The 23,857-nt window shown below is 39.9% G+C and overlaps 1 protein-coding gene across 1 annotated transcript in view; it reads left to right on the forward strand.

Annotated features, from left to right (window-relative positions):
• The first annotated feature begins 216 nt into the window (after positions 1–216).
• The window catches only part of LOC131462583 (lissencephaly-1 homolog), a 28,182-nt gene continuing 4,541 nt past the window's right edge, over positions 217–23,857 (forward strand). The window contains exons 1-10 of the mRNA XM_058633894.1: positions 217–398; positions 8,224–8,527; positions 14,145–14,229; positions 15,748–15,822; positions 15,959–16,165; positions 19,244–19,412; positions 20,909–21,011; positions 21,121–21,349; positions 23,016–23,117; positions 23,234–23,390. Coding sequence (XP_058489877.1) covers positions 8,496–8,527; positions 14,145–14,229; positions 15,748–15,822; positions 15,959–16,165; positions 19,244–19,412; positions 20,909–21,011; positions 21,121–21,349; positions 23,016–23,117; positions 23,234–23,390 — 1,159 coding nt within the window. The 5' untranslated portion in view covers positions 217–398; positions 8,224–8,495. The remainder of the gene's footprint in view (positions 399–8,223; positions 8,528–14,144; positions 14,230–15,747; positions 15,823–15,958; positions 16,166–19,243; positions 19,413–20,908; positions 21,012–21,120; positions 21,350–23,015; positions 23,118–23,233; positions 23,391–23,857) is intronic.

Below are 23,857 nucleotides of genomic sequence, written 5' to 3' on the forward strand. Positions count from 1 at the left end.
ATTTCAATATTGTTAAAAAATGTATGTGATTATCATTTTGGCCATAACAAAGCCCAGTATATACTAAATCTATTTAATTGATCTTAAAATAGCTCTGCAATACCTCAAAGGCTCAGCAGAGGGCCTCGGCCACACTTTTGAGGAGCACAATGACGTTTTTTTATTTTTGGAGAGCAAGAGCGTGCGCGCTCTCGTCAGGGCCGTGAACGCGAGTTCCGTGCGCGCTCCTGGCTGAAGGCGAATGCAGTAGGCGGCGAGAAAACAAGCAGCGGTGGCGGAGACGAGAGGTGGCTCACCTACACATCACAAGACCTTGTTTTGTAGCGGAAATTTAACGCCCTGTCGGGTCGTGTCACCGCTGGAGACGACGAAGAAGGTTCACGGGCAGAAACAAAGGGGTGAGTCCAGACATTGTATATTCACGGCGTCACTCGGGGGCGAAGGATTCGGCCGTTAGGTGGGAAAATGACGATGTGGCTGTAAACGTCTGCGCCTCCTTTCTATGTCTCAAAATGGCGGACAGGCCGCTTGGACCGGAGCAGCAGGTACCGTGTCAATGGAGGCTATTCTCCTGTCTAGACAAACGAATCTCCTTCAGCTGCTTGAAATAAAATGCAGTCGGACTAACTCTGGTAGTGGGCCGAGGACATCCTCGCTAACGAAGGTCGAATCAGTCTTGCAGGATTGAGGAGTTAACTTTTTCAAGCTAACTTGGCTAATGTTAACTTCAGCTAACGATAATGTGAAGCTACCCGGCTGTCATCTCGGTCCAAAAATGTTTACACAGCCGGGAAAACATGACGGCGTGTTCGCTATGGCAATGCAACTGTTTCAGTTGGCATCTATCCCGGGTTGGTAATAACCGGTAATTAACATAGTGTGAAGTCGTTGAAGTGTAATCTCTTCCCGTCAACTAGGACTCCATGATATTTGGACAGCATACGATATTCAACGACGTAGTTGAATATTGTGATGGCGATACATCTTGTGCTACATAAATAATTATTTGTATGCGGTGTTGATGTCTTGCTTCGGTTTGCTGATAACATGTACCCGTACAGTGAGTACCAAATGTATGCCGAATAAATAAATGGAGCTCTGACATTTGCGACTGCTTTGAATGTTTTACAACCATTAACATGTTGACATTTCCACATTGACCTCTGCAGCGTTCACTTCTCTGTGGATGCACGATATTATCGACACCAACGATATGACTAGTAGTTGGCTAAATAGGCCCTCCACAGCTATTTTTTTACTTTTTTGTTTATTTTGCTCAATGAAGAAAAAAAATAGTTGCCAGTTTAAATCGGATTTCAAATTGTCTTTTGCATCCCTTTGAACCAACACACAAGAACATAACAAAAACATTAAATCATTCAGTGGAGCCGGGCGATAATTACAGCACAGTCAAATTCTAATACCAGTCACTTCCATCACTGATCTTTTTTTGAGTTCTGCTCCATGACTTGACAGGTTAAGGTTTGATAGTGAGATGATGTTCTGCAAACATAATTACCATAGCAACCCATGCAGATGGGATGTCCTTGTGATGTTGACATTGATCACCTGATTTGAACATTGAGGTAGCAGTCTGAATGCAGCTATACATCCTTATGGATACATTTGGAAATTTATTTTGGGATATTAGTAACATTGCAATAACGTTGGTTCATGAGTTTGTGTATTGAGTATGACCAACACGTTTTACTCGTAATTGTAGGGTAACATATTGCAGATATATCTGTCAAAACATTTGGTTATATTCTGAATCCTTGGCTGGTTTTGTTTACCCAGACATGCCTGCAAGGACTGCTTTGCTTGGACTTTTTGACTGTCCATCAGCTGGATGATTAAGCACTGGATTGTCAGATCTTGGAGGGTGTGGTTGTTTGTAAAATGAAGATAAGAAGAATGTACTGTCTGACAGGAGCTGATGGAGGAATCCAATTTATTTAATGTTAACACAAAATAAAAGTGAGAGGCTGTTTGCACATGTGATTATAGCAGGCTATAGGGCACATAGCCCATGTTGCTCTGTATTCCTCAGCTGACAGTTGGAATGTTTACATGCACAGAATATTTTTTTTGTGACACATGAGCAGAGTGCCCAGGCCAGATTGAGTCCAAGTCTGGTCCAACCAAAGTTATACATGTCATAGCAATTTGAGGAGTTCCTAGTCTGGGTGTGTTAGTGTTCAACTTTGTGAATGTTGATTTAGTACAATGTTAGTCAGACCACCATGTATACCTGGATCTTTTTTTTTTTATTTTTGTATATATATTTCTTTTTCTAATGTCATAAACACATAGAGTGACACAGAGGTTGAACTTTGAGATAGCCTGCCTACCAGCTAGCTCACTGATAATACCTGACCTGCTGCCAATAGCAACTTCCTGTAAGTCCATACATTGCCGCTTTGTCACACACAGCTAACCCCATTGTGAACAAGTCCATGAGGTAGTTGAATATAATTGTAGCAACCACATATAGTTGTCAATGGAGCTTATGGAGAAGTGATAGGTTTGATATACACTTGGGTTGTATTTGGCAGCAACAACTGGTAGATTGTACTTACACATCTAGTATACATTTAGATTAAAAAAAGCAACCTTTTATGAAGTTTGGGAGTTTTTTGGTCAGTATTATGTTGTTCAGTGTGTGTATGTATTAGTTTCATCCGTTAGTTCTGCTACTACTTTTTGTACTTTAACCTCTTCTTCACTGACCCTGTTTTTGGGGTCCCTGTTCGAAAATGACATGCCCAAACTAAATAGAGTATTACGTTACATTACATTACATGTAATTTAGCAGACGCTTTTATCCAAAGCGACTTACAATGGAATTGAGTATAATCAGCCAGAGTATATCTCTGCAATTACAAGCTCTATGTGAATTATCTTAGTATCAAAATAAAGATAACACTTGTGAGACACCAGAAGTGTAAGTTTCACTGTAGATACCACTGTGCCAGAGTAAATGCAGATGGGACCCACCATAAATGAAGGATTTTTTCCCTCATCCAAATAAATATTGCATTTTAAAATAAATATCACATTTAAAAAATGTGCATTAGGAGCTTAAAGTAAAATTACGTAGGTTTTAGTCAAGAGATGCCTAGGCCACTCTAGTTTGGCAGTATCTGAGCCATTTAAGATTACTATGGGTACAAAAGCATTATACCCATTTAATTTTATTTACATGTCACTATTGGTCTAATAAAACTTGTTTTGTAATAAAAAATAATTTAAAAATCAATATATTAGGGGCATTTTTCTCTGGAACGTTAGTGGACAATCTGGGTGATTGACAGCTCGTTTTAATCCTAAACAAATAGAATCGGGCTCTGTTCTCCGAATGCACGTAACTCCCTCCCTTCGCACGTCAGAAGGACGCAAATACGTATGACGTAGTTTCACGGACATTCGCCCTTCTCCAATCAGAATGAGCTAATGTCCGTCTGGAATGACCAATCAGACCAGGAACAGTCCCCAAAGCATGCTGGGAAGTCTAGTTCTCCGTTAGAAGCAGTTTTGTTCCGGTGAAAACCGCTTGTTTTGGTAAAAAGCAAAGGTAAGACAACATTTATGGTTGGATTTCTAGAAAGTGAGTTGTTGTTTTGCTCTTATTTTGCGGCTGGATCCGTGAGTTTTGGTCGTAGAGTGATATAAATGGTACCGTTGGAATCTTTGGAGTCTCTGCTGTCGAGCAGACTTTTTTTCTTTTTACATGACTATGCTGATTCTCCGGTGCCGATTTGAAATGTTTACACTGTTAGGTTTTTTTTGGCTTGTGTTGGTTCGATCAATTGGCGTTTAGTCTGAGTTTGATGAACATAAGAATGGTTTTCATGAGCTTTTAGCCGAGTTTCTGAGCATTCTGTGGGTATGCTGCATGTCAAGAATGATCAAATGTAAACATGCCTTTACGTATGTATACGTATGTGTTACAGTGAGTGAATCTGCCACTCAAGTTAAGGTAGTTTTGTTAGAAAATATCAACTTTTCTTCAGCTGATGTACTGTAGGCACACAAATGACTAATGTGTGAAGTTGACTCATGATCGGGACATACCTTATACTCTGCACAGGCTTTTCTTCTGATTACTTGTGTCCATGTAAACATAGCTGGTGTGTTAACAGAGTTGGTGTCACTGCTGAAAGCACCAAATTAAAATCCACATCGCACATTGGCAGACTTTCAGATATGACAGAGTTGACCAAGATCAGGTAATGTTTCTCAGTTCAGTTAAGATTGATTTATTTCACTACACACTTCACACTATGGTTAATTTCATCACGAGTAAAGTACCAAGTGCTAATGGGGGTGTTTTCAGAGCACCTGTGTTTCACAGGTAACGGCGTGTCTTCAGAGAACACCCCTCTTGTTTTCACTATTTTGGATTAGACCAACCCACACAGGGTTGACTTATCCCGCAGGTAAACCCGGAGCCCGGGGACTGGCCCCTCAGATGTACTTGGCTCCGTGTGTGGAGCTTCAGGACACATTTAAAACACAGAAAGCTCTTGGCATGGCTGGTTTTTGGGGTATAATTAACAAACGGAGGCTGTTGAAAGTTGACAGGTGGCCTCAGGGTGGTGCTAACAGCTAGCTTGCGTTTGTAGTCCGTCTTCGTAGCCTCTGATTTCAGAGGTTAAAGAAAAATGTTTAGCCTCTGAAATAGCAGTAACACACACATGCAGTTGTTGTGATCATGTGGGCTCTACATGCATCCAACATGCAGAGCCAAAAACTAATACTATTGAGAACCTGATAATATTTATTCCTTCATTCATCTATCTATCTATCTATCTATCTATCTATCTATCTATCTATCTGTATAAACCACTGTATGAGTTGAGTATCTGTATAAACCACTGTATGAGTTGTCCCACTCCAATATTTGAGTTGAGAAGTACTAGCCTACCCAGTGTCCTGAAATGTGGAGTCACTTTTGCTATTATTTTTATGAATAGTTTTGCCATCTAATTTTTACTGCATACTGTGGCATGGTTTAGCCTGCCAGAATTGCTCCAAGTTGTGTGTAGAAATGCATTCAAGTATGATTATAATGCAACTTTTTGAGAACCCAGATGATTTAAGATGAAGTCACCAAAAGAAAATGAGGGCGCTCCAGATTCCAGCTGTTTGAGATGCTTTCTTTTTTTAAACTGGAGTCTAACACAATGACGCTAGCAGAAAACCATGAACCGTGAACCAGAGTTGACAGTCAGGTGATAGCATTGTCAACATGACGTATGGTATGTTTTGTGACAAGGTGCTGGGACACAATTTCACACCAACAGTTGGACTTAATATTATACTCTGATATTTTTATTTTCCACCACATGCACTGCATTCTTCAAGGGTGTCCTTTATTCAGGCATCTGTTGATTTAAATAATGTACACACACTTTTTTTGTCATATTTGGCAGTTTGATAATGCAAAATTGAATTATTGTAAGTCTTTTTTATACTTGAATTATCAGTTTAACCAACTCCCTGATCTGTCAGCATTGGTGGTGTACTTACAAATAATGTTTTTCTGAATCCTTCTCTCTTCTTATAAGGTTTGCTAACACATTACTGAGATGTTTTCTAAATTGATTTCTTGTTTTGAAGTCTTGTGGTTGTTGGTCCACCATTTCGAAACATGTAGGTTAAGCTCTCATGACTTATGTTTTATGAAGGTAGTCTCTGTAAAAATAGACTGCAGTGACAAAATGGGTGTGGTTGAATACAGTATTGACTTGGCATTTGGTTGTTGTATTTGTTGTGCATTGACAGAGCCAGAGTAACCATTCCATCATTCATTAAAGCAGGACTTTCATAACTGATGATCTGTTTTCACTCCTGCAGAAATTATTTTCTCTTGGAGGTGTCAGTGCTTTTACTGTAAGGGTCTAGTTACAGTACACATGCTGCACAAAAAAAAAAAACAATCACTTGGGGAAGGTGCATTACGAGGGCTCTAGAGTGTAACCAATTTGGTTGGAGAGATGGTTGTGAGGAACCCTTGGTCAAAGATGAAGATGAGAATCCTAATTGGGGAACAGTATACTCACTATATCTTGTTTACAACCATTTAATGTATACAAGTATAAATGTATATGAGAAATTACAAAAAGGCAATCCTTGAAATTGGGGCACTGAAAGCGATACATTGAAGAATGTGGGTGCACATACATTTTGTGCTGGAGGACCTAAATTAACAAGTTGGGCACACTTGTGCAAGCAATGCAAAAAGTTGGTCTGGAGCCCTGCTTTACTGCTATTAACCATCAGCAGGCAGTTAAATAGATGCAATATGGCTCTAGCTCATTTTGCCCACACCACTACATTTTGTGCTGAGCCAATTAGTCTGATTATATGATTAGTGCAAACATTCTGCTCAGTACTACTGAACCCACAACTGATATATGTTAAGATGGGAAATTAACACAGTCATGGATGCACAAAGTAATGACAGTTGCCAGCAATACATAAGGAAGAAAGTAGGAAGGAAGGTAGATGACCTTATTTTTCAAACCAGAGTGTACCTCTAATGATCATTTAGAGAGAGCCATTCCTCATCTGAATCACTGAAGCACTGTTGTTGGTCAGCATCTAGAGACCCCCAGACTGCTGGAATCCACACACAGTCCAAGGTTATCAGACCACTGATAGCTGACTAACTGCTATCCTGCTTGCTGTCTGGTGGTGACATTAGTGTCCAGCGGTTAGCTGTTGATTCTTTTGTGTCAAAAATGCATACAAAAACATGATTTTTAATATTAAAAAGGTTTTACCTAATTCCTTCAGCACACTAATTTTATGTCTGGACATTTGCAACCAACCATAAGAGTTGTTTAGCAACTGCATGTTTTGCAGTAGGGAAATAAATACAGGAGTTTGCTACCAACTCACTGAGCATGGCTAACTAAGAAGCTAGTTTCCAACTTCAGAGAGGAGAGGTGTGTATTGAAAGTAAACACAGCAGTCCTCATGCCCACAGTTGCTCTCTCTCCTCATGTATGTGTTTTGGTTTAAGAAAACGTGTTTGCATGCATCAACTTAAAAAAAAGTCTGAAAAATCAATCAATAATCAAATTATAATAAAATGTATTATGGATTTAACATACATGTAAGCTATATTTGAAGTTATTTTATTGATTTTATGTAAAAATACATGCTTCTATTAGTTTTGGTTTTGTGGATGAAATACTAATGTTTATGTTCAAATTAATTTTAGATTGCTTATGTATTGATGCATAGCTATGTGAATTGGTATATAGAAAATTTAGAATGCGTTGTATCGTGATATTGACTCAAACTGATTTTTTGACCTGATAATCGTAATAGTGTGAGGCCAGTGAAGATGTGCAACCCTAATGCTTACTCCAGGTACATCATGATGTCTTTCAGTGGAACCTGTCCCACACAGCAAATGTCTAGGGCTTTTTGACATGTGTCTGCACGTCAAGTAGATTGGTCATGCTGCTCTTCAAGAGGACAAAAAAAATGTTTTGTTTGTTCACTGGTCTGGCAGATATTTAGTCCCAGATCTGGTAGCTCACAGTTTTAAAGACAAGGATGTCGTATAAAGTAACCTTCATCACAAGTTGTTAGCTGTATTATGATTTTGTTGCTCCAATTTTAACAATGAATTTTTACGGACAGAAATAGTCAGTGTGGCCAGCCAGCTCTTAGAGGAGGTGTCAACTAAATTTTACAAGATCTTAGCCATTACTCAAGAGTGCAAGGTTGTGTCCTGTCTTTCCTTTTCATTTGGTAACCTGGGAGGATACGTTGTTGCTCAGAGAATGTGGGTCAGCCCTTGTATGTGCATGCGGAAGGGAATTTGCTGCAAGAGTAGACCAGACTTCTTAGAGCAGGCTGGTGACATGACTGGCTGACTGACTATGGATTTGACAATCTGATTGTAAATGTAGATAGCAGGAGTGGAGCTGAAAAGCAAATAGTAGTGGTTTATGGAAAGGAGTTTTTTTTTTTTTTAATGTGTGATAGATGATTTCATGCTTCACTGTGGGAGTTCTCTCTCTGAAATACAACTTCTGTATTGTTTATTTCTTCATGTTTTCTGATTGTTTGCAGAATCTTAAGCCATTTTCTATGTGTATATCTAGTGCAGAGTAATTTTGGCCTGTTAACATTTTCATCCATACCCACTGTTCATGCTGTGTCATTCATACTTAATGATGATTTTCCATCTCTCCTCTCTAGATGCCGTGTAGACTCGGCTGGTGACTTGTCTGCAACCTCCACTTTGCTTGTCCCAGGAGTCGGCCAGTTGGGAAGCAGAATCCTGCCTTCCCCTTTTCTCAGTTTTAGCCTTTGCCTGAACAAATCAAACGCAAACCATTGGATACACAGCTCGGCGCACCTGTGTTGCCTGGATCAGCACAGCTCATCTCCTGAGGAGAGCGCAGCAGCTGCCCAAGATTCACCTTCCACCAACTGATCACTCTTAGCCCCACCCACACCTCCCCATCATCATGGTGCTGTCACAACGACAACGAGATGAATTGTAAGTTGCCAACACAATATTATCACAAAATGTAGCTCAGATTAGATTTATACTTTGTGGTTGTCATGTTACTTAAAACATGTGATATTAAATGTTTAATTTCACTTGTTCTTCTGCCTGGCACAGCTGCAATAAGTTACTGGGCAAGTTTTACTCTTCTTGTGCACCCTCTTACCAAAATGCTGATTGAGCTTTGGATATTGGAGGCTTTGGAGGCTGTTAACATTCCTAGTAGTGTTTCTGTGTTTTCTAGATTAGAACTGTGGGAGGGGTATGTTGGTATGGAGGTCTATTGGAATGCTAATCTTTCATACTTTTTGCCATTCAGAGGAAGCTGCCAGCCCCTAATACACTCTTTTTTTTGCTCTGTTGCACAAAACTTTGGCTCCATTGCGTAAAATAAGCTGGTATGGGACCTCATTCAAGCATCAGTTGCATCCTCATTATTAGGAGATGGTGCTTGGCTCAATTCGCACTCTCTTTGAGCTTTTTGGCGATAAAGTAACCCAAAGGCCTCATTCTTTGAGACCTGCTGTAAACACCCATATTGTGTCATCTGAACAAAAGTGGTCTGCTCTCGGTACATGTTTCAATGCACTGGGTGCTCACTTAACATCTGATCTCTCTGACCACATTTGGGGGTGATCTGGGATGTATATGGTCTGGCTACATTATTATAGCAGTGTTAATGCAAATGCACACTGGGCCATGTTTAATCTCTTAATGCCAAACCAGCTGACATCCTCGTGCTTGCTACAAGTTTCATAATGAACTGATGTCTTTACACCTGCATTTCTCTTACATTGATTTATTTGTGACCACTGCAATATTGGCATGCATTGAGCAAATTAGGAAAATCATCATTTAATGTAACATGTAATGCTTTGCTTCCTGTGGCCCCTCCTGGCCAAAGACATTGACAACCATCTCAGCTGTCATATTGGCTGAAATTAGTAATTTGATCATCACAAACAGAAATGATAAACATGTGTTTTGAGTTGGGAAATGAGGTCACAAGTAGGGATTCAACACATGCAAACAAATTGTAATACCAGTTGTGAACTGACAAACCTGGAGCTATGGAAAGCTACTAAGAATGACTTATGACTAATGACTTAGAATGTAAGTACTAAGTCTGAACAGGGCCTGTGATTTTTTTCTCTTAACTCTCATTTTGAGACCCTGCTTTGGAACTTTTCCACTACACACTCCCAGCACGGCACAACTCTGCTCTTTTTGTTTTGCTTTTCCATCAATGATAGTACCTGGTACTATTTTTAGTACCTGCTCTTGCGAGGTTTCAAGCGAGCTGAGTGGATACTATACTATATGGGATGTCTGTCATGACTGTCGTTCGCTGGCCAAAGTGTGTTCTCTGGAATCACAACCCCTTTCGCCACATTTCAGTTCAGTGACTGTGTCAGACGTAGTTTGTGCTCTTCTCATGCAGGAAGTACTGAACGATTCTGTGAACAAATCTGCTTTACAAGTCACTAGTCATTAGTTTTTGTGTCGCGTGTAACTGCAGTTTCATGCAGCCGTGCTATGACTCCACCTACGTTGAGGAGGTACTATAGTAATGAAAACCATACCAAACAGTGTGTAGAGGAAAATCGCCATTACTTGACAAGTGTAGTTATGTAGAGGGGTTGATTTGAACAGGGATCAAAAGGTCTTTTTTTAAACATCAAAGCAAAGTATTTTTATATTTTATGTATTTATTGTATAAATTAATTTATTTCTATTTTTTTAATTAAAAATAAATATTAAAATGGTTAAAGGAAAAATTAGACTTTCCTTGTTTTTGTCTAAAATGGAAACTAATGCTTATGATACTATTTTGTCATCACCACAGTCAGATGTTGTAGTTGTTTCAAGTTCTAGCATTGCCAATGAAAAGCACATCTGTGTTTCTGTCCAGGGTCAGGGGACTCATCCCCACTGGCTTGCAGTAAAAATAGAAAAACCTGGAGGCTCCCATGTGCAGATGCTGTCCTTTATCTGTGCTTTACAACGAAGATCCCCTTAGCCTCCTCCCTGTCGTAGACTACAAGTTAGTGCATGTGACTTTTGTTCCTTTTTCAACCATCCCCTGACTGTAAATGTGAGGACCCAACAGATAGAATGCAGACATAAATGAGACAAAAGGTTACTTCAGCAAGCTACAGTGAAGTAAGCAAGTAAATGTTTCAATGTCTGACAGCACATTGTGTATAATGTGTGTTCGGGGGTGGAGGGAAAATCGATACAGTGAAATATCGCGATAATTTGTGTGGCAATATTATATATACGCTTTTGAAACGCATCACATAATGTTTTAACTGAAACATTAAACTTTTTGTGGATTAGCATAAAATAAATCTGTTATAGCTTCAGTCCACTAGATGGTGCCAAGTGCTCACACTCACTCGAGCTGCTGTGAGTATATCGCAATATATGATTTAGCAAATACTCAGTATTTTGCAATATTGTGATTAGAGTTGCACGGTACCCTGCGGTGCCAAATCGTAACAGTTCCTACTATACTAGAAATGTTACACGTCGGTACTACCGTGGATTACTATACTACTGGTGCCAGTTTTTGCTACATTGCGGCCGCCTGTTAGCTGATTGGCTGTTTGTGTTTTCTGCCGGCAAGAACGAACTCCATGAAGACTGCTCCGCTTCGATAGACACAGATAGATAAACTGTACAAATACATTGCAGTTCATAAAAATAATAATAATCAAAAAAGGCTGCAGTATCGCGATAATACCCGGAACCTTGATACTTTGTCTGGTATAGTATCGTGGTTACTCATTTTGGTATTGTGACAACTCTAATTGTGATTATATCTTATCGTGGTTAAGTACAGTTTTCCATTCTATGTCAGACTTAAAACCTATCCATGCATCAGTAACTCTTCTTTTAGGTATGAGCTCATTGTTTTGTGCTGGTTGGAGTTGTGGAACCTTCGTGTTGCTTCGTTGCTTGCATCCCTGCGATGTGGTAGAACATTGAATAAACACAGTCCAAATTATGAAGAAATGCAAGTGCAACAGAGAGGAATCCCTCCTCTCTGTTGCACTTGCATGCGCTGTCACTCACTCCATCATTGTAGTCATTGGTAATTTTATTCCAAAGTAGCATATCGTTTGTCTTCATGAAAAAGCAAGGCTGGTGTTTTGAAATTTTTCCACTGTGGGTCCCTTTTCAAAGAAGTGATATGATTCAAAAAACAAAGTGGGTTCATGTAGACTAATTTTCATGTGGAGGACAAAGCTGTAGGACATTGCTGCTTTGTAAATGTATTTATCTTCTTCTGCTAGTATGTAGGCTGGATCTAGTGCTGGTCAGTATGACCAAAAATCTATATCCCGATAATTTTCAAAATTTAAACGGTATTTTTTGTATGCATGTTCAAGTGCTCAGCCAGAGAGATGCAGTTGAGTGTGTCTGCTTTGTATTGCGCTAGTGGTTGAGCAAGAGAGGTAATGGCACCTCCGAGTGTGTGCATACTATGTGACAGATGGAGCGTCACATTTGAGTGCGTGTCTGTTAAAGTAACATAACATGATTACATACATTCAGTTGACATGGTGGTGGAATAATTTGATAATTGCTGCTATTACTACCACAGTTACTTCTTCGGCTAAGCTCGAAGCATGTGTGGTGCAGCAGTGAAAAGGGTCCCCTGTCGAACAGTGTTATGCTGAGCCCGGTTTTGTTTTTCATATATACAGTAGGTCTTGTGGTATATGAAATATTTATATCTTTAAAAAAAAGATGGCATTTTTGCATGATAAGATGATCAAGTCGTTCATCCAGCTTTTAACTACATAAGATGCTCTTCTAAACACGTTTGAATGTTTTGGTCATTCAAGTGAGTCAATCTGATTGCATTCATTTTTTAAAAGGATTTCTTTGATGTCTGTCAGTAGGCAGTAGCTTTGTGTTGCTCGTCTCCACAATGATGTGTAGGGGTATGATCATAGAGCAGATACTAGCAGGAGCTAATGCTAGTGGCAGACATACTGGATGTGTGACTCACTCATTCTCAGAAGGATGAAGTCATACATCTCGACCCCATCTCTCTGTGTCTAATGAGAGAGAGCACTTGTGGCTTGACCAACCACAGTGCTATTAACCCATGTGAGGCCTGCATTCAGTATTTGAAGATTACACACAATTGTAGGATGATTTTGTAACATAAACAGAATCATTTTCAGTTGCTATTTTTCACACTGACCAAGCCTTTTAATCAAATAAAAAATATATTTACAGCTGTTACACCACCTGTCCTCATGTCCTCCTTCACAACATCCATGATCCTTCTCTGTGGTCTTCCCCAGCTCCATCTTCAGCATCCCTTGTCCAATATACTCACTGTCCCTCCTCTGCACATGACCAAACCGTCTCAACCTTGCCTCTCTAACTGAACCTGAACTGAATTTCTTAACCTTGGCTGTCCACGAATTCACTTATTTCTGAGCTCCCTTACAATGTCTGCACTTATTAACCCATGTCTAAGACTGACCCCAGAGATCCTGTTGAAACCCCTTTTATTTGTAATCTCAATCATTTTGGGAGCTTATTCTGCACCACAGTGTTTCGGTATAATATCTGTAACAAAGATGTTGCCACACCAAACTGCCTTCTCACCCTCCACTCTGTCTTCTGCTCACTTGTGAGCATATTAGTGGTATTGGAGCTTCAGTTGTCCTTGTGATATTCTGACTCTGATAAAAGTTGTTGTTGTTAGATTGGGCAGAAATGCTTGAGTTTGTGCTAACTGCTAACACACCCAAAAACCGCATCAGACTTCAGCTTTCCTCCTATTTTATCCCTTTGTGACACATTATTCTCAGGCATGCAAAAGCACCTCAGCCCTCCCTGTTTGTTTTTTAGACCTCCAGCATGCAAGCTGTCAGAGGGACCGATAACCTCTTGCTAACCTTGAGCTGTAATAAGTTCTGTTTCTGTTGTCATGGAGATCCAGGTGGGTGGACGAAGAGGGTGATTTCAGTGCTCAACACTGTCCAAATGGGGCACAGGGGGCATAGGCTGGGCTGACAGATTGTCCACCCAACCACCTCAAAGGATTGCTGCCCGACAGCCTGTCTGGTTTCTCTTGGCATGAATGGTGGGGATCCCTGTGCACCAATACAGGAAGGCTTGAAATATCGTGTACCATCAGAAGACATTTGCATTTGTGTCTCGGGCATCTCCCTCACTTTCATTGTACATAGTGCTGTAGGTGATGGTAGGATGTTCATTATTGCTTATTTACCTGCTATCTACACCATAGGGAGTCATCCCTTCTTATTATTTGCCCACAGCAACAAGCGCTCATTATTGAAGTCGGACAGATTTCTGAATTTGTGTCAAATAGTGGAGAGGGTGTTTGTGTGTGAAACCAACAGACTGTGCTAGACAAATGCAAAGCATTTTTTTATTATGGCTAGGCATTTTCACTTTGCATCTCTGTCCTATACTTAAATATACTTATTCTCCTTTTGTGTCTTTGTTTTACAGAACTGAATACATCTTATTTTCTTACATTGTTTTTCATTCCACATACAGTTATCTTGTCTGTTAATCAGAAAAGCTAATTATGGGTTTCCTTTGTCTGTTTCAGAAATCGAGCGATAGCAGATTATCTACGTTCCAATGGATATGAAGAGGCATATTCCACTTTCAAGAAGGAGGCAGAATTAGATAATGTGAGTAGATTCATGTTGGACATGTTTTTACTTTCTGATTATAATTTTTTTTAATGTTTTTATTGCTTGCCTCCAAACAGCACTTATTTTATCTAACCTCCATGTGACACCCCACCCATGTCTCTTCAGTCACTTTATTCAATATTTTTTCAGGCGCCTTGTGTAAGCAACCTTAACAGTAGATCAGGACATGGTAGAAAGATTTTCACCCAGATGGGTATTAGCCCCTTGGCATCACAAGGCTAAACAATAAAGTTATTTTTAACTATGTTTTCCCTGAGGCCACATTGTTTTTAATTTATTGCAAAGGTGGTTATTAACCATGTTTATACAGGTCAGTGCAATGTAAGGTGGTGTGAACCAGCAGGTTTTTAATGTAGGAATAATTATTGGAGAATGTAGTCTAGTTTCATAGTTCCTTGCAAAAAATACCTATATGCAAACATCAATATACATAAATATATGTATGTATGTACACACACAAACAGAAATGTATTTTCCACTGCCAATATGCTGGCAGCCGACAATGAAGTCTTGATGTCTGGCACTAGCCATTTCATGCATCCTTATGTGTGCCTGTCTCTTTGTGTGTTTGCGTTTTTGGGCAGGGTATCCAGGCAGATGGCAGATTAGATGATGGCAGACTTGTTCAAACTGGGTTCCTCATTCTCTTCGTCTGTTTTCTGTCTATTCCAATGGCTTTTTATTTTTTATTTTTTTACATTTACGGACAGTATTTCAGCTTAATTGTCCGTGTCTTCGAAAAATTGTCATGGATATATACCTTAACTTAAACCTAACTTTAACTATAGGTGAATATGGTTACATGGTAATATTGTGAGATTTGTGTATCAGTTTCTGATTATGTTCATTGTTCATGATTAATTACCTAGTTATTCTTTTAACTGATAGATAGATAAAAAATCTAATTAGTACAGTAATGATTCCCCCCACAGCAGTTAAATGCTAAATAATAGTTATTTTTAATCCAGGTTTTATTTAAAATGTGTGCCTTGTTACAGAGAAAACATCACCGTTCATGCTATTGTTGTTTTCTTGGCAGTGAGACACTGTGAGCCATGAGATCTGTTACATAAAAGTTAGCCTCCAGCTTGTGGTATTAATCTACAGGCTTCTGTCTGCCAAGACTGCCACAAATTGACTTCCACTGCTGCCTCCAGGATATTGTAAGATGCCTAAGTCTTTCTTGTCTGCAGATTAGCTTGTGTGAAAAGGATTAGAACTAGGGTGTGTGTTTTTGTGCGTGTATGGTACACTAGGTTGATGGTGACTGGCAGCCTGACTGCCTGGCCTGTGATGAGTGTAAATATTTCCCTGTTCCTTCTTTACAATTGCCAAATACTTCAACATGCCACCCCAACTGCCCCCCCTCCCATGGGCTGCACAGGTTATGCTGAGACTGCAACTTTAATTAGCTTTTTTACCTTTTTGCTGATATTCGCACAGTATTTATTAACCTATTTATTTTGCAACCACCCCCACCCCTTTTTCCCACAGAATGAAGAATTGGATAAGAAGTACGCTGGCCTTTTGGAAAAGAAATGGACCTCTGTCATCAGATTACAAAAAAAGGTTTGTGTTTCTGTTATTGCCAAAATACAGTGTTGTTTACCAAGGAAAACATTAAGTGAATTCTTTATTTGAATCGTTTTGTTTTAAAACACAGGCCTCCCTGTACACTGTTAACTTGCATCCATATTTTGGACAGGTGATGGAGCTTGAATCCAAACTGAATGAAGCTAAAGAGGAAATTACCCTGGGAGGCCCTGTCAGTCAGAAGCGCGACCCCAAAGAGTGGATCCCACGCCCACCAGAAAGGTACGCGCTGAGTGGGCACCGCAATCCAGTCACCCGCGTCATCTTCCATCCAGTCTTCAGTGTCATGGTGTCAGCATCTGAGGATGCCACAATAAAGGTCAGTGCTGGGCTTTGGAACTAATATCTTACATCTTTTTACGAAAAGTATTTCAGCTGTTTTCCTCTGCAGAGCTGAGTGTCTGTAGGTTTTCCAAATAAGAGCTGCAGCATTTTATTTCACTGTGGAGCTGCAACTAACAATTATTTCCAGAGTCGATTAATCTGTCCTATTTTCTTGATTAATCGATCAGTTATTTGGTCCACAATATGTTGAAAGATGTTGCTTGGTGTACGTTATCTGTTGGAAATGTGTAGATTATTTATTCAAAGTAATAGTATGCATTACGGACATGGCATTAAAATAGTCAGAATTATTTTGTGAATTTGCATCAGTTTGTGGTAGTTTGTCATCTTTAAAAAGTAGGTCCCCTTATCCACCTTATTCCTCAAGATGCCACTGGAGATATGATTATGGGTGGAACTTCTGGAGTAGAAGAAGAAGCAGCAGTAAACTAGTTCTCCCCATTGGCGAAACACAGTGGTGGCAGCTGTTCTGTGGCTGCAGGATCACACTTTCCCTGCAATAGCGACAGTTAATAAAGTGGCTAAATATGCAAGTGTATGATAGCTGAGGCCAGTTCTTTGGGTCGTCCTCCCATTGCACAAGACACAGTTAATCTAACAGTGTTTAAGTAACACTAAACACTAAAATAATCAATTCATCGTCTGTCACTGGTCTATTTTTGCAGTACTATTTTTCCCTGGCCACACTTAACAGTGCCAATACTCTGCTGAGTTTTTGTGTATAATTTATTCATAAGACACACTCTCCTCCCTGGCTGCACCCATAGAGCACGGACCCCCTCTCTACTTTGTGGCACCTTCCTCTTATAACCTCTCCTCTCCCTTCTTCCCCTCTTTCCCTCCAATTCTCCCTCTGCATCCCACCCCCATCACACCTTCACTTTCCCATTAGAACTACCTACCATCAGTGATGTCCATCCCTCCACAAGAAGGCAGACTCAGGCCCAAATTTAAAATTCATCTCTGCCTTAAGGCACCTTCTCCTGCTTGGCTTGTTTCTCTTGGGCCTAGCCTAACTACTCACCATGTGTCCTACTTTTCTCCTCCTCAACGGCTCTGTTAAATTTTTAACATAGAACCTAGACCTTGGGCTCCTTATGCTAAGCTGGCTGAGAAGCTCCCCATCATTCTACTGCCTGATATTGAAATAGAATGACTATGATTACAGTCATTCAGTCTGACTTTGTTTTTATTAGTGCATTTTAATATTCAGTCCTCCATCGTAGGCTGTGTTTCATGGTACTCTTTGGTTTGGTACAGTACGTTACAGTTTGGAATGGTGAAGTCCTGGGTCAGGTTTGCATTTCGACTGAGAACAGTACATTAAGTTGTTAGGTGGGGTGTGAGCTAGCTATGCCCGATGTGTAGTGTGACGTCATACCGGTGTGACGATAAAACACAACAATGGAGGACATCCAGCTGCTCTTTTTTTCCTGCTCTGTTTGTGGTGATTTGTCTCAACAAGACGTCAAGCTTTGTATGAGAATAGATGGCAGGCATTTGCCTCGACTCCCATAAGATATTTACACTGATCGCATGGGTGTGGTGTCTTTCTGTCTGCTGACCATCACCTGACGATCGTGGGTGGAGCCAGTCTAGCTCCACCCTGACCTGCCATACCATTTTACTGCCAAAGAGTAGAGCATTTGGGGCTGGTTGTTGTGGCATTATTCCTAATTCAGTATGGTACACCGTACTTCACCAAATCGAACCATTACACCGCTAAAAATGGCTATAGGTGACACAGGAGCTGCAATCGCAAATGGATTCAAGATGAAACAATTATGTGGTTATGTAGTTTTCTGCTTGCATCTTCTCAAACGTGACAGCTTGTCGGTGCTATATAAGAAAATAATTGATCTTGGACTTGATTGATTTAGTAAAAACATTATTTGGGACTCTGGGACTCTTTTCATTAGTTAATGAAAAAGGCACTGATCGAATACTGCTCTGGACAAAGTCCAGTGAGAATCAACAGTGGTAGTATTATATTACAGGTTGTTAATAGATTACATGTGTGATGTAGAGGCTACTGCTGCTGCTAAATACTTGGTATGCATGTAGACACTTAGATCAGCTGTAACTTAACACATAAAGTGCATTGATCATCTTCTGGAATAATCCCTGTACATACACATGACCATCTGCACTGTCTGTAGCTTCCTGGGGTGGAGGCAGAAGGATGTGGGGGAGGGTGGGGTTCTCCTGACACCACCTGTCCAAAATCTCCTACCCCAAGTGAAGAACCAAACAGGGTTTATCTCTCCATGACGAGCTGTCTGGTTTACAACAGGGATGCATCAGCTTTTTCAAGCTAGAAAATCGGTCTCCCTACCCTTCACTCCATAGTCTGTCTGTACCCCAACTGACTTCACGAAACTTGGCAAAACAGTCTCTTGGCTCCATCAGGTCTAAATGTAACCCTAACTGACAGCTTGGCACGTGAATCCCTGCCATTAGCAACAGTTATGTATCATGGATTCTGTCATGGGTTGTGTGTGTGTGTGCCTGTAATAATTCTTCCATCAGTGCATCTCATTGTTGAGGCAGAAATGTGTTTCCTAGGCAGCTTGCTTTGATCTCCTCATCTTATTTTGGTTTCAGAGAGTGACTTAATGCAGTCCTCATACCCAGAAGTGCTGATTTGTTTGTGTCACTGGGAAATTCACTTGATCCCCAATAAAATTATTATTATTTCTTGATAATTTGTATTGTTAGACTCCTGTTTAATGCTGATAGCCTATTCTGCATTTCATCCATTCATTCATTCATTGTCTACTATCCTGTGCATAAAGATCACCCCTGTTATACACACACAAATCAAAGGGAAAAAAATCTTCAGCAACAGAACAAACAAGAATTCAGACCATAAAGTCCCAGAACATTTTGGAGAAAACATTATTACATTACACAATTACGGGTGAAAGGCAAGTTGGTACGTTTTTTGAGCAGTCCCTACTGCGAAAGTCATAGGGATCGTAATATGATAATGTTCCTAGAGCAGATTGTGATCTCCTCAAAAGATAATGTATGAATATGGTCTCTTCTCCAGGTTTGGGACTATGAAACAGGAGACTTTGAACGTACACTGAAAGGCCACACAGATTCGGTGCAGGACATCTCTTTTGACCAGACTGGCAAACTGCTGGCATCCTGCTCTGCAGATATGACTATCAAGCTGTGGGACTTCCAAGGCTTTGAATGCATCAGGACCATGCATGGTAAGAAGATACAACTATGTATTTCTTCTATGAAATCTGATGATGTTGGTGATCTTAGGTGATCTTGTTGCTGTAATCATGTTAAATGCTGGTTACATACCTCAATCTTTTCCAATCTACTGCAGTCTATACTGAGATCCATGGCCTCTTTGACAAATTGACTGTTTTTATCTTTTCTCTCTTTGCACTTCCCACCACAGTGTAGTCCAACAGGCACTTTACTCCCTCACTTGTTAAACATTGTCATCAATTATGATCATTGAATGGTGAAGAATTGACTCATGTTTTTTAAGAAGCCTATCTAAATACTTTTTTAATATGTGGTGAATCTCTATCAACGTTGGTCAAGTAATTACTAAAGAAAGTCCTTAGGCATGCATTCCCCATCGCTATTATACCCTTTGCCAAGTAAATGATAGTAGCGTAGTCTACATCTGCCTTCAGGCCCGACTAATCCCTTGTTGGATTTGTGAGAAGGCCCCCCACCACCAACCAGCCAGCAGCAGCAGTGTAAGCAGTATAATTCATCTGCATTCAACATTGAGTTTTTTTCTCCCATTCTCTCCACACGTCTGCTGTTTCTTAATCATTAATGTCTGATTATGAAGCAGACATGAATGAAAATCTATGAATTGAATAAGTCTTCTTGGCAAACAAGAAGTGTTCTGGCATTCCTAAATCTAAGATGGACTTTAAAAGCCTTCTTTTGTTTAATTGAATAACGTATTTTGCTGTTTGCCCATTCTTTTTTGTTGTAAATGAGGGTGAGGGGCCGCTGGCACACTTCCTCAAACAGATGAGCTGCGTTCACAATGAGGGTTTTTTTTTCACACATTTAAAAGCAGATATCACTGTCGAAAAACCTGCTATTAAACTGAGTCTGTTGTCTTGGTTTGTTCCCCACCATTTTCACTCCATCCTTCTTTTTTCCACTATCTTCCATTCACGTTTAATTAATCTATTCATCTTTTTCTTTTTATCAAAACCTTCCTTCATGTAAAATCCTTCTGGGCAAAACTGGTGAGGAAGATTAGTGCCGATTTGGAGAGCACTTTAATTATCCTCTTTAGCACCAGATACCACTTTTGTGCATACCTCCCACTCATTATTATTGCCTGTATGAGACACACGCACACAGTTAAACTGGCCTTATAGAGTATACTCACTGTTATGTTTGTCTGTCTAGCAGCTTAAATGTGGCCCACTGCCTTGGTAATTAAGCATCTCATATTCTCTGTGGAACAATGCAGGTCACAGCAAATGGGCTGCCTAATATGCCATTTAATTGGCTAATAAGAACCAAACCCATCATACTTTGTTGTTTGTGAATATGCATTGATCTTTGAATATGTTTCCTGTTGAAAATAAGATAAAAAGGATCATGTTTTGCTGTTTGAAATGATAAAATCACATTATTTGCCAGCTTGAAATGCGTGGGCTGTTGTTACTCTGAATGTTTTTATAAAAGATTCTTAATTTGTCTTGTCTGTTTTTAGGACATGACCACAATGTTTCATCTGTAGCTATCATGCCGAATGGAGATCACATTGTTTCTGCCTCAAGGGACAAAACCATAAAAATGTGGGAGGTTGCAACTGGGTACGTATAATCCAAAATCACCCTTTTTCTCAAAACCAAAATGTTTGTTCTAAGACTATTATTATATCTTCTCTAACATTCCTTTTCTTATTTGTTATTTGCTTCTTAGCTACTGTGTGAAGACCTTCACAGGCCATAGAGAGTGGGTCCGTATGGTGCGGCCTAACCAGGACGGCACACTGATTGCCAGCTGTTCCAATGACCAGACAGTGCGGGTGTGGGTCGTGGCCTCAAAAGAGTGCAAAGCTGAACTGCGGGAGCATGAACATGTGGTGGAATGCATCTCCTGGGCACCAGAGAGTGCCCACCCCACCATCCTAGAGGCCACAGGCTCTGAGGTAAAGAACCGCTTAGACCTTTTCTCATTTCTCCAAAGCAAATTCAGGTCTATGTTTGAGTGGAGTTGCACTGTAGCATTCAGTGCCAGGATTTTTTCCCTGTCCTTTTCCCAAACTTTACCAGTACTTTAAAAGTCAACACACGGCAAAGCAGTGTGAGCATATGGGTATAGAGTAAATATAAACATATTTCTAGGACTCCACAATGAGACAATAACTGACAAGTGAACAAGAACAACAACCAGGCAATCAATTCAGTCCACCAACTGAACACAGTGCATAGAAAATGGTCAACATGTCCAATGTGTAGGTGAAATGCTTGATTCAACGTGCCCAGTGTAAGTCATTTCTCAAACGCTTTTTGGGACATCTCAGAAAGTAAGTCCAATTATCAACCATGACTCAAGAATATCAACACATTGCCAATAATAATTTATATAATCTTGAAAATGAACAACCTTTAAAATGTACACACTGTATATTAAAGTGTGTGTGTGTACATATGTATATGTGTGTATATATATATATGTGTGTGTGTGTACATATGTATATGTGTGTGTATATATATATATGTGTGTGTGTGTGTGTGTATATATATATATATGTATGTATGTGCGTGTATATATATATACACACACAGCAGCAGCATCAGTGAAAACTCATGACTGATTTTATGGTTTAGATAGATAGATAAATAGATAGATAGATGTGTATGTATGTGTATATATGTGTGTACATGTATGTATGTATGTGTATATATATATATATATATATATATATGTATATGTATGTGTGTGTTTGTGTGTTAGTATGTATATGTTAAGAAGCCATATCTGTTCAGAATCCCCCCACACACGTACCAAGGCAAACAAAGTCGGTGATTTGATGTGTTCACTCATTGACACTAGATTTCACACAGTGTCAGCTGATGCAGAACATGGTGTGGCCGTGTTGGTGGGTTTTTACGTCATTGCTCAGACTGGCGGCTGTGTGATACGAACGACTCAATTGAAGTGCGTGTGTGTGAATGTACAGATTTAATGCAAACAGGGCCTCTAGTCAGCCCACACTGCAACCTCGCGCATTGTGATCTTGTGTGTCCAATTGCAGCTTTATGAGATTAAAAAAATATTTTCCCTTGCAGCAGTTAGTCAATTCCAACCTGTAAAGATGCAAACAAAAGATATATATTATTTTGGTTATTTTCATGGAGTTTATTAATCAAACAAATATTTTCTTTCAGTGTATCCATTATTTTGTACTCTGCCTCTTCCTGAAACACTTTTAGTTTGATTAATAAAATTGTTATTTGGAATGAATAGCAAGGGTGAATAAATAATATTCCACCCCTACATGTGTTTGATGGAAAAACAATGTTCACCTGCACAAACAATTCTTGTTGACTATGTGGACATTTAAAAATTAAAACTACCACCTACAACTTAAATAAAGCATAATGGATCAGTGATCTCAGTCTCATGGATGTTTCCACATGTTCTCAAGCTGAATGAGCTGAATCATTGAAACGGTAATTAAAAATGTTGTGACTGCCTGACTGCAGGGTTCAATGTGCCAAACATTTGTTTTGTTAACAGCACTTTTGGTTCATGTGGCAGTATATTGTTAAATTAATAGATTTTATTCCTCACTGTTTGTGTCAAATCAGTCGAAGAAGAGTGGTAAGCCAGGACCCTTCCTGCTTTCTGGCTCCAGAGACAAAACCATCAAGATGTGGGATGTAAGCACTGGAATGTGCCTTATGACACTGGTGAGGATTTTCTTCAAGCTCATTGCCTTTTTTTTTTTGCTTATTTACATTGTGATGACACATGTTGTTTCCTCGTTGGTGAGATAAATGAGGTTGCATCTTTGTCTCACTTATAGGTTGGCCATGACAATTGGGTGCGTGGAATCCTCTTCCACCCTGGCGGCAAGTTTATTGTGAGCTGTGCAGATGACAAGACTCTAAGGATCTGGGACTACAAGAACAAACGCTGCATGAAAACCCTGTGTGCCCACGAACACTTTGTTACCTCTTTGGGTAAGCAGCCCTTCACTCTGCATAAAAGGAAAAAAAATCTTCTGTGTTATTGTTTGACCAGTTGGTCTCTTGTGGTGCAGCGGCAAACCTCTTGCTGAATACTGGAGCCAAGCTCACAGAAACCTGCTTTAGAGAGAGGTTCAGTCATTGTAAAGAAATCCAACTCATCCACTTGCAGTGTGTTGATTGTCCTGAGAGTTGCTGGCAGCAGTGGTTTAAGAGGTAGAAAAGCACTCCATGATTTTCTTACCTCCCCCTCCTTTCGCTGCGGCTTTTCAGCAGATCAAGGCTCTTGAAGTCTCATGAGGAGGATATCACTGTAAACGGATTCCCCTGCATGAAGAGTAGATGGAATCATCCCTGCTCATCCATGCTTCTTGCTGTTATTGTGTCATTTTGCTGTGTTTTTTTGGCCCATCAGAAGGTTGGTGAAAGTGAAAGCAGATTCAGCATATTGAATCAACATT

The sequence above is a fragment of the Solea solea genome, chromosome 7 (assembly GCF_958295425.1).
Source record: "Solea solea chromosome 7, fSolSol10.1, whole genome shotgun sequence".
In the NCBI taxonomy this organism is placed as follows: Eukaryota; Metazoa; Chordata; class Actinopteri; order Pleuronectiformes; family Soleidae; genus Solea; species Solea solea.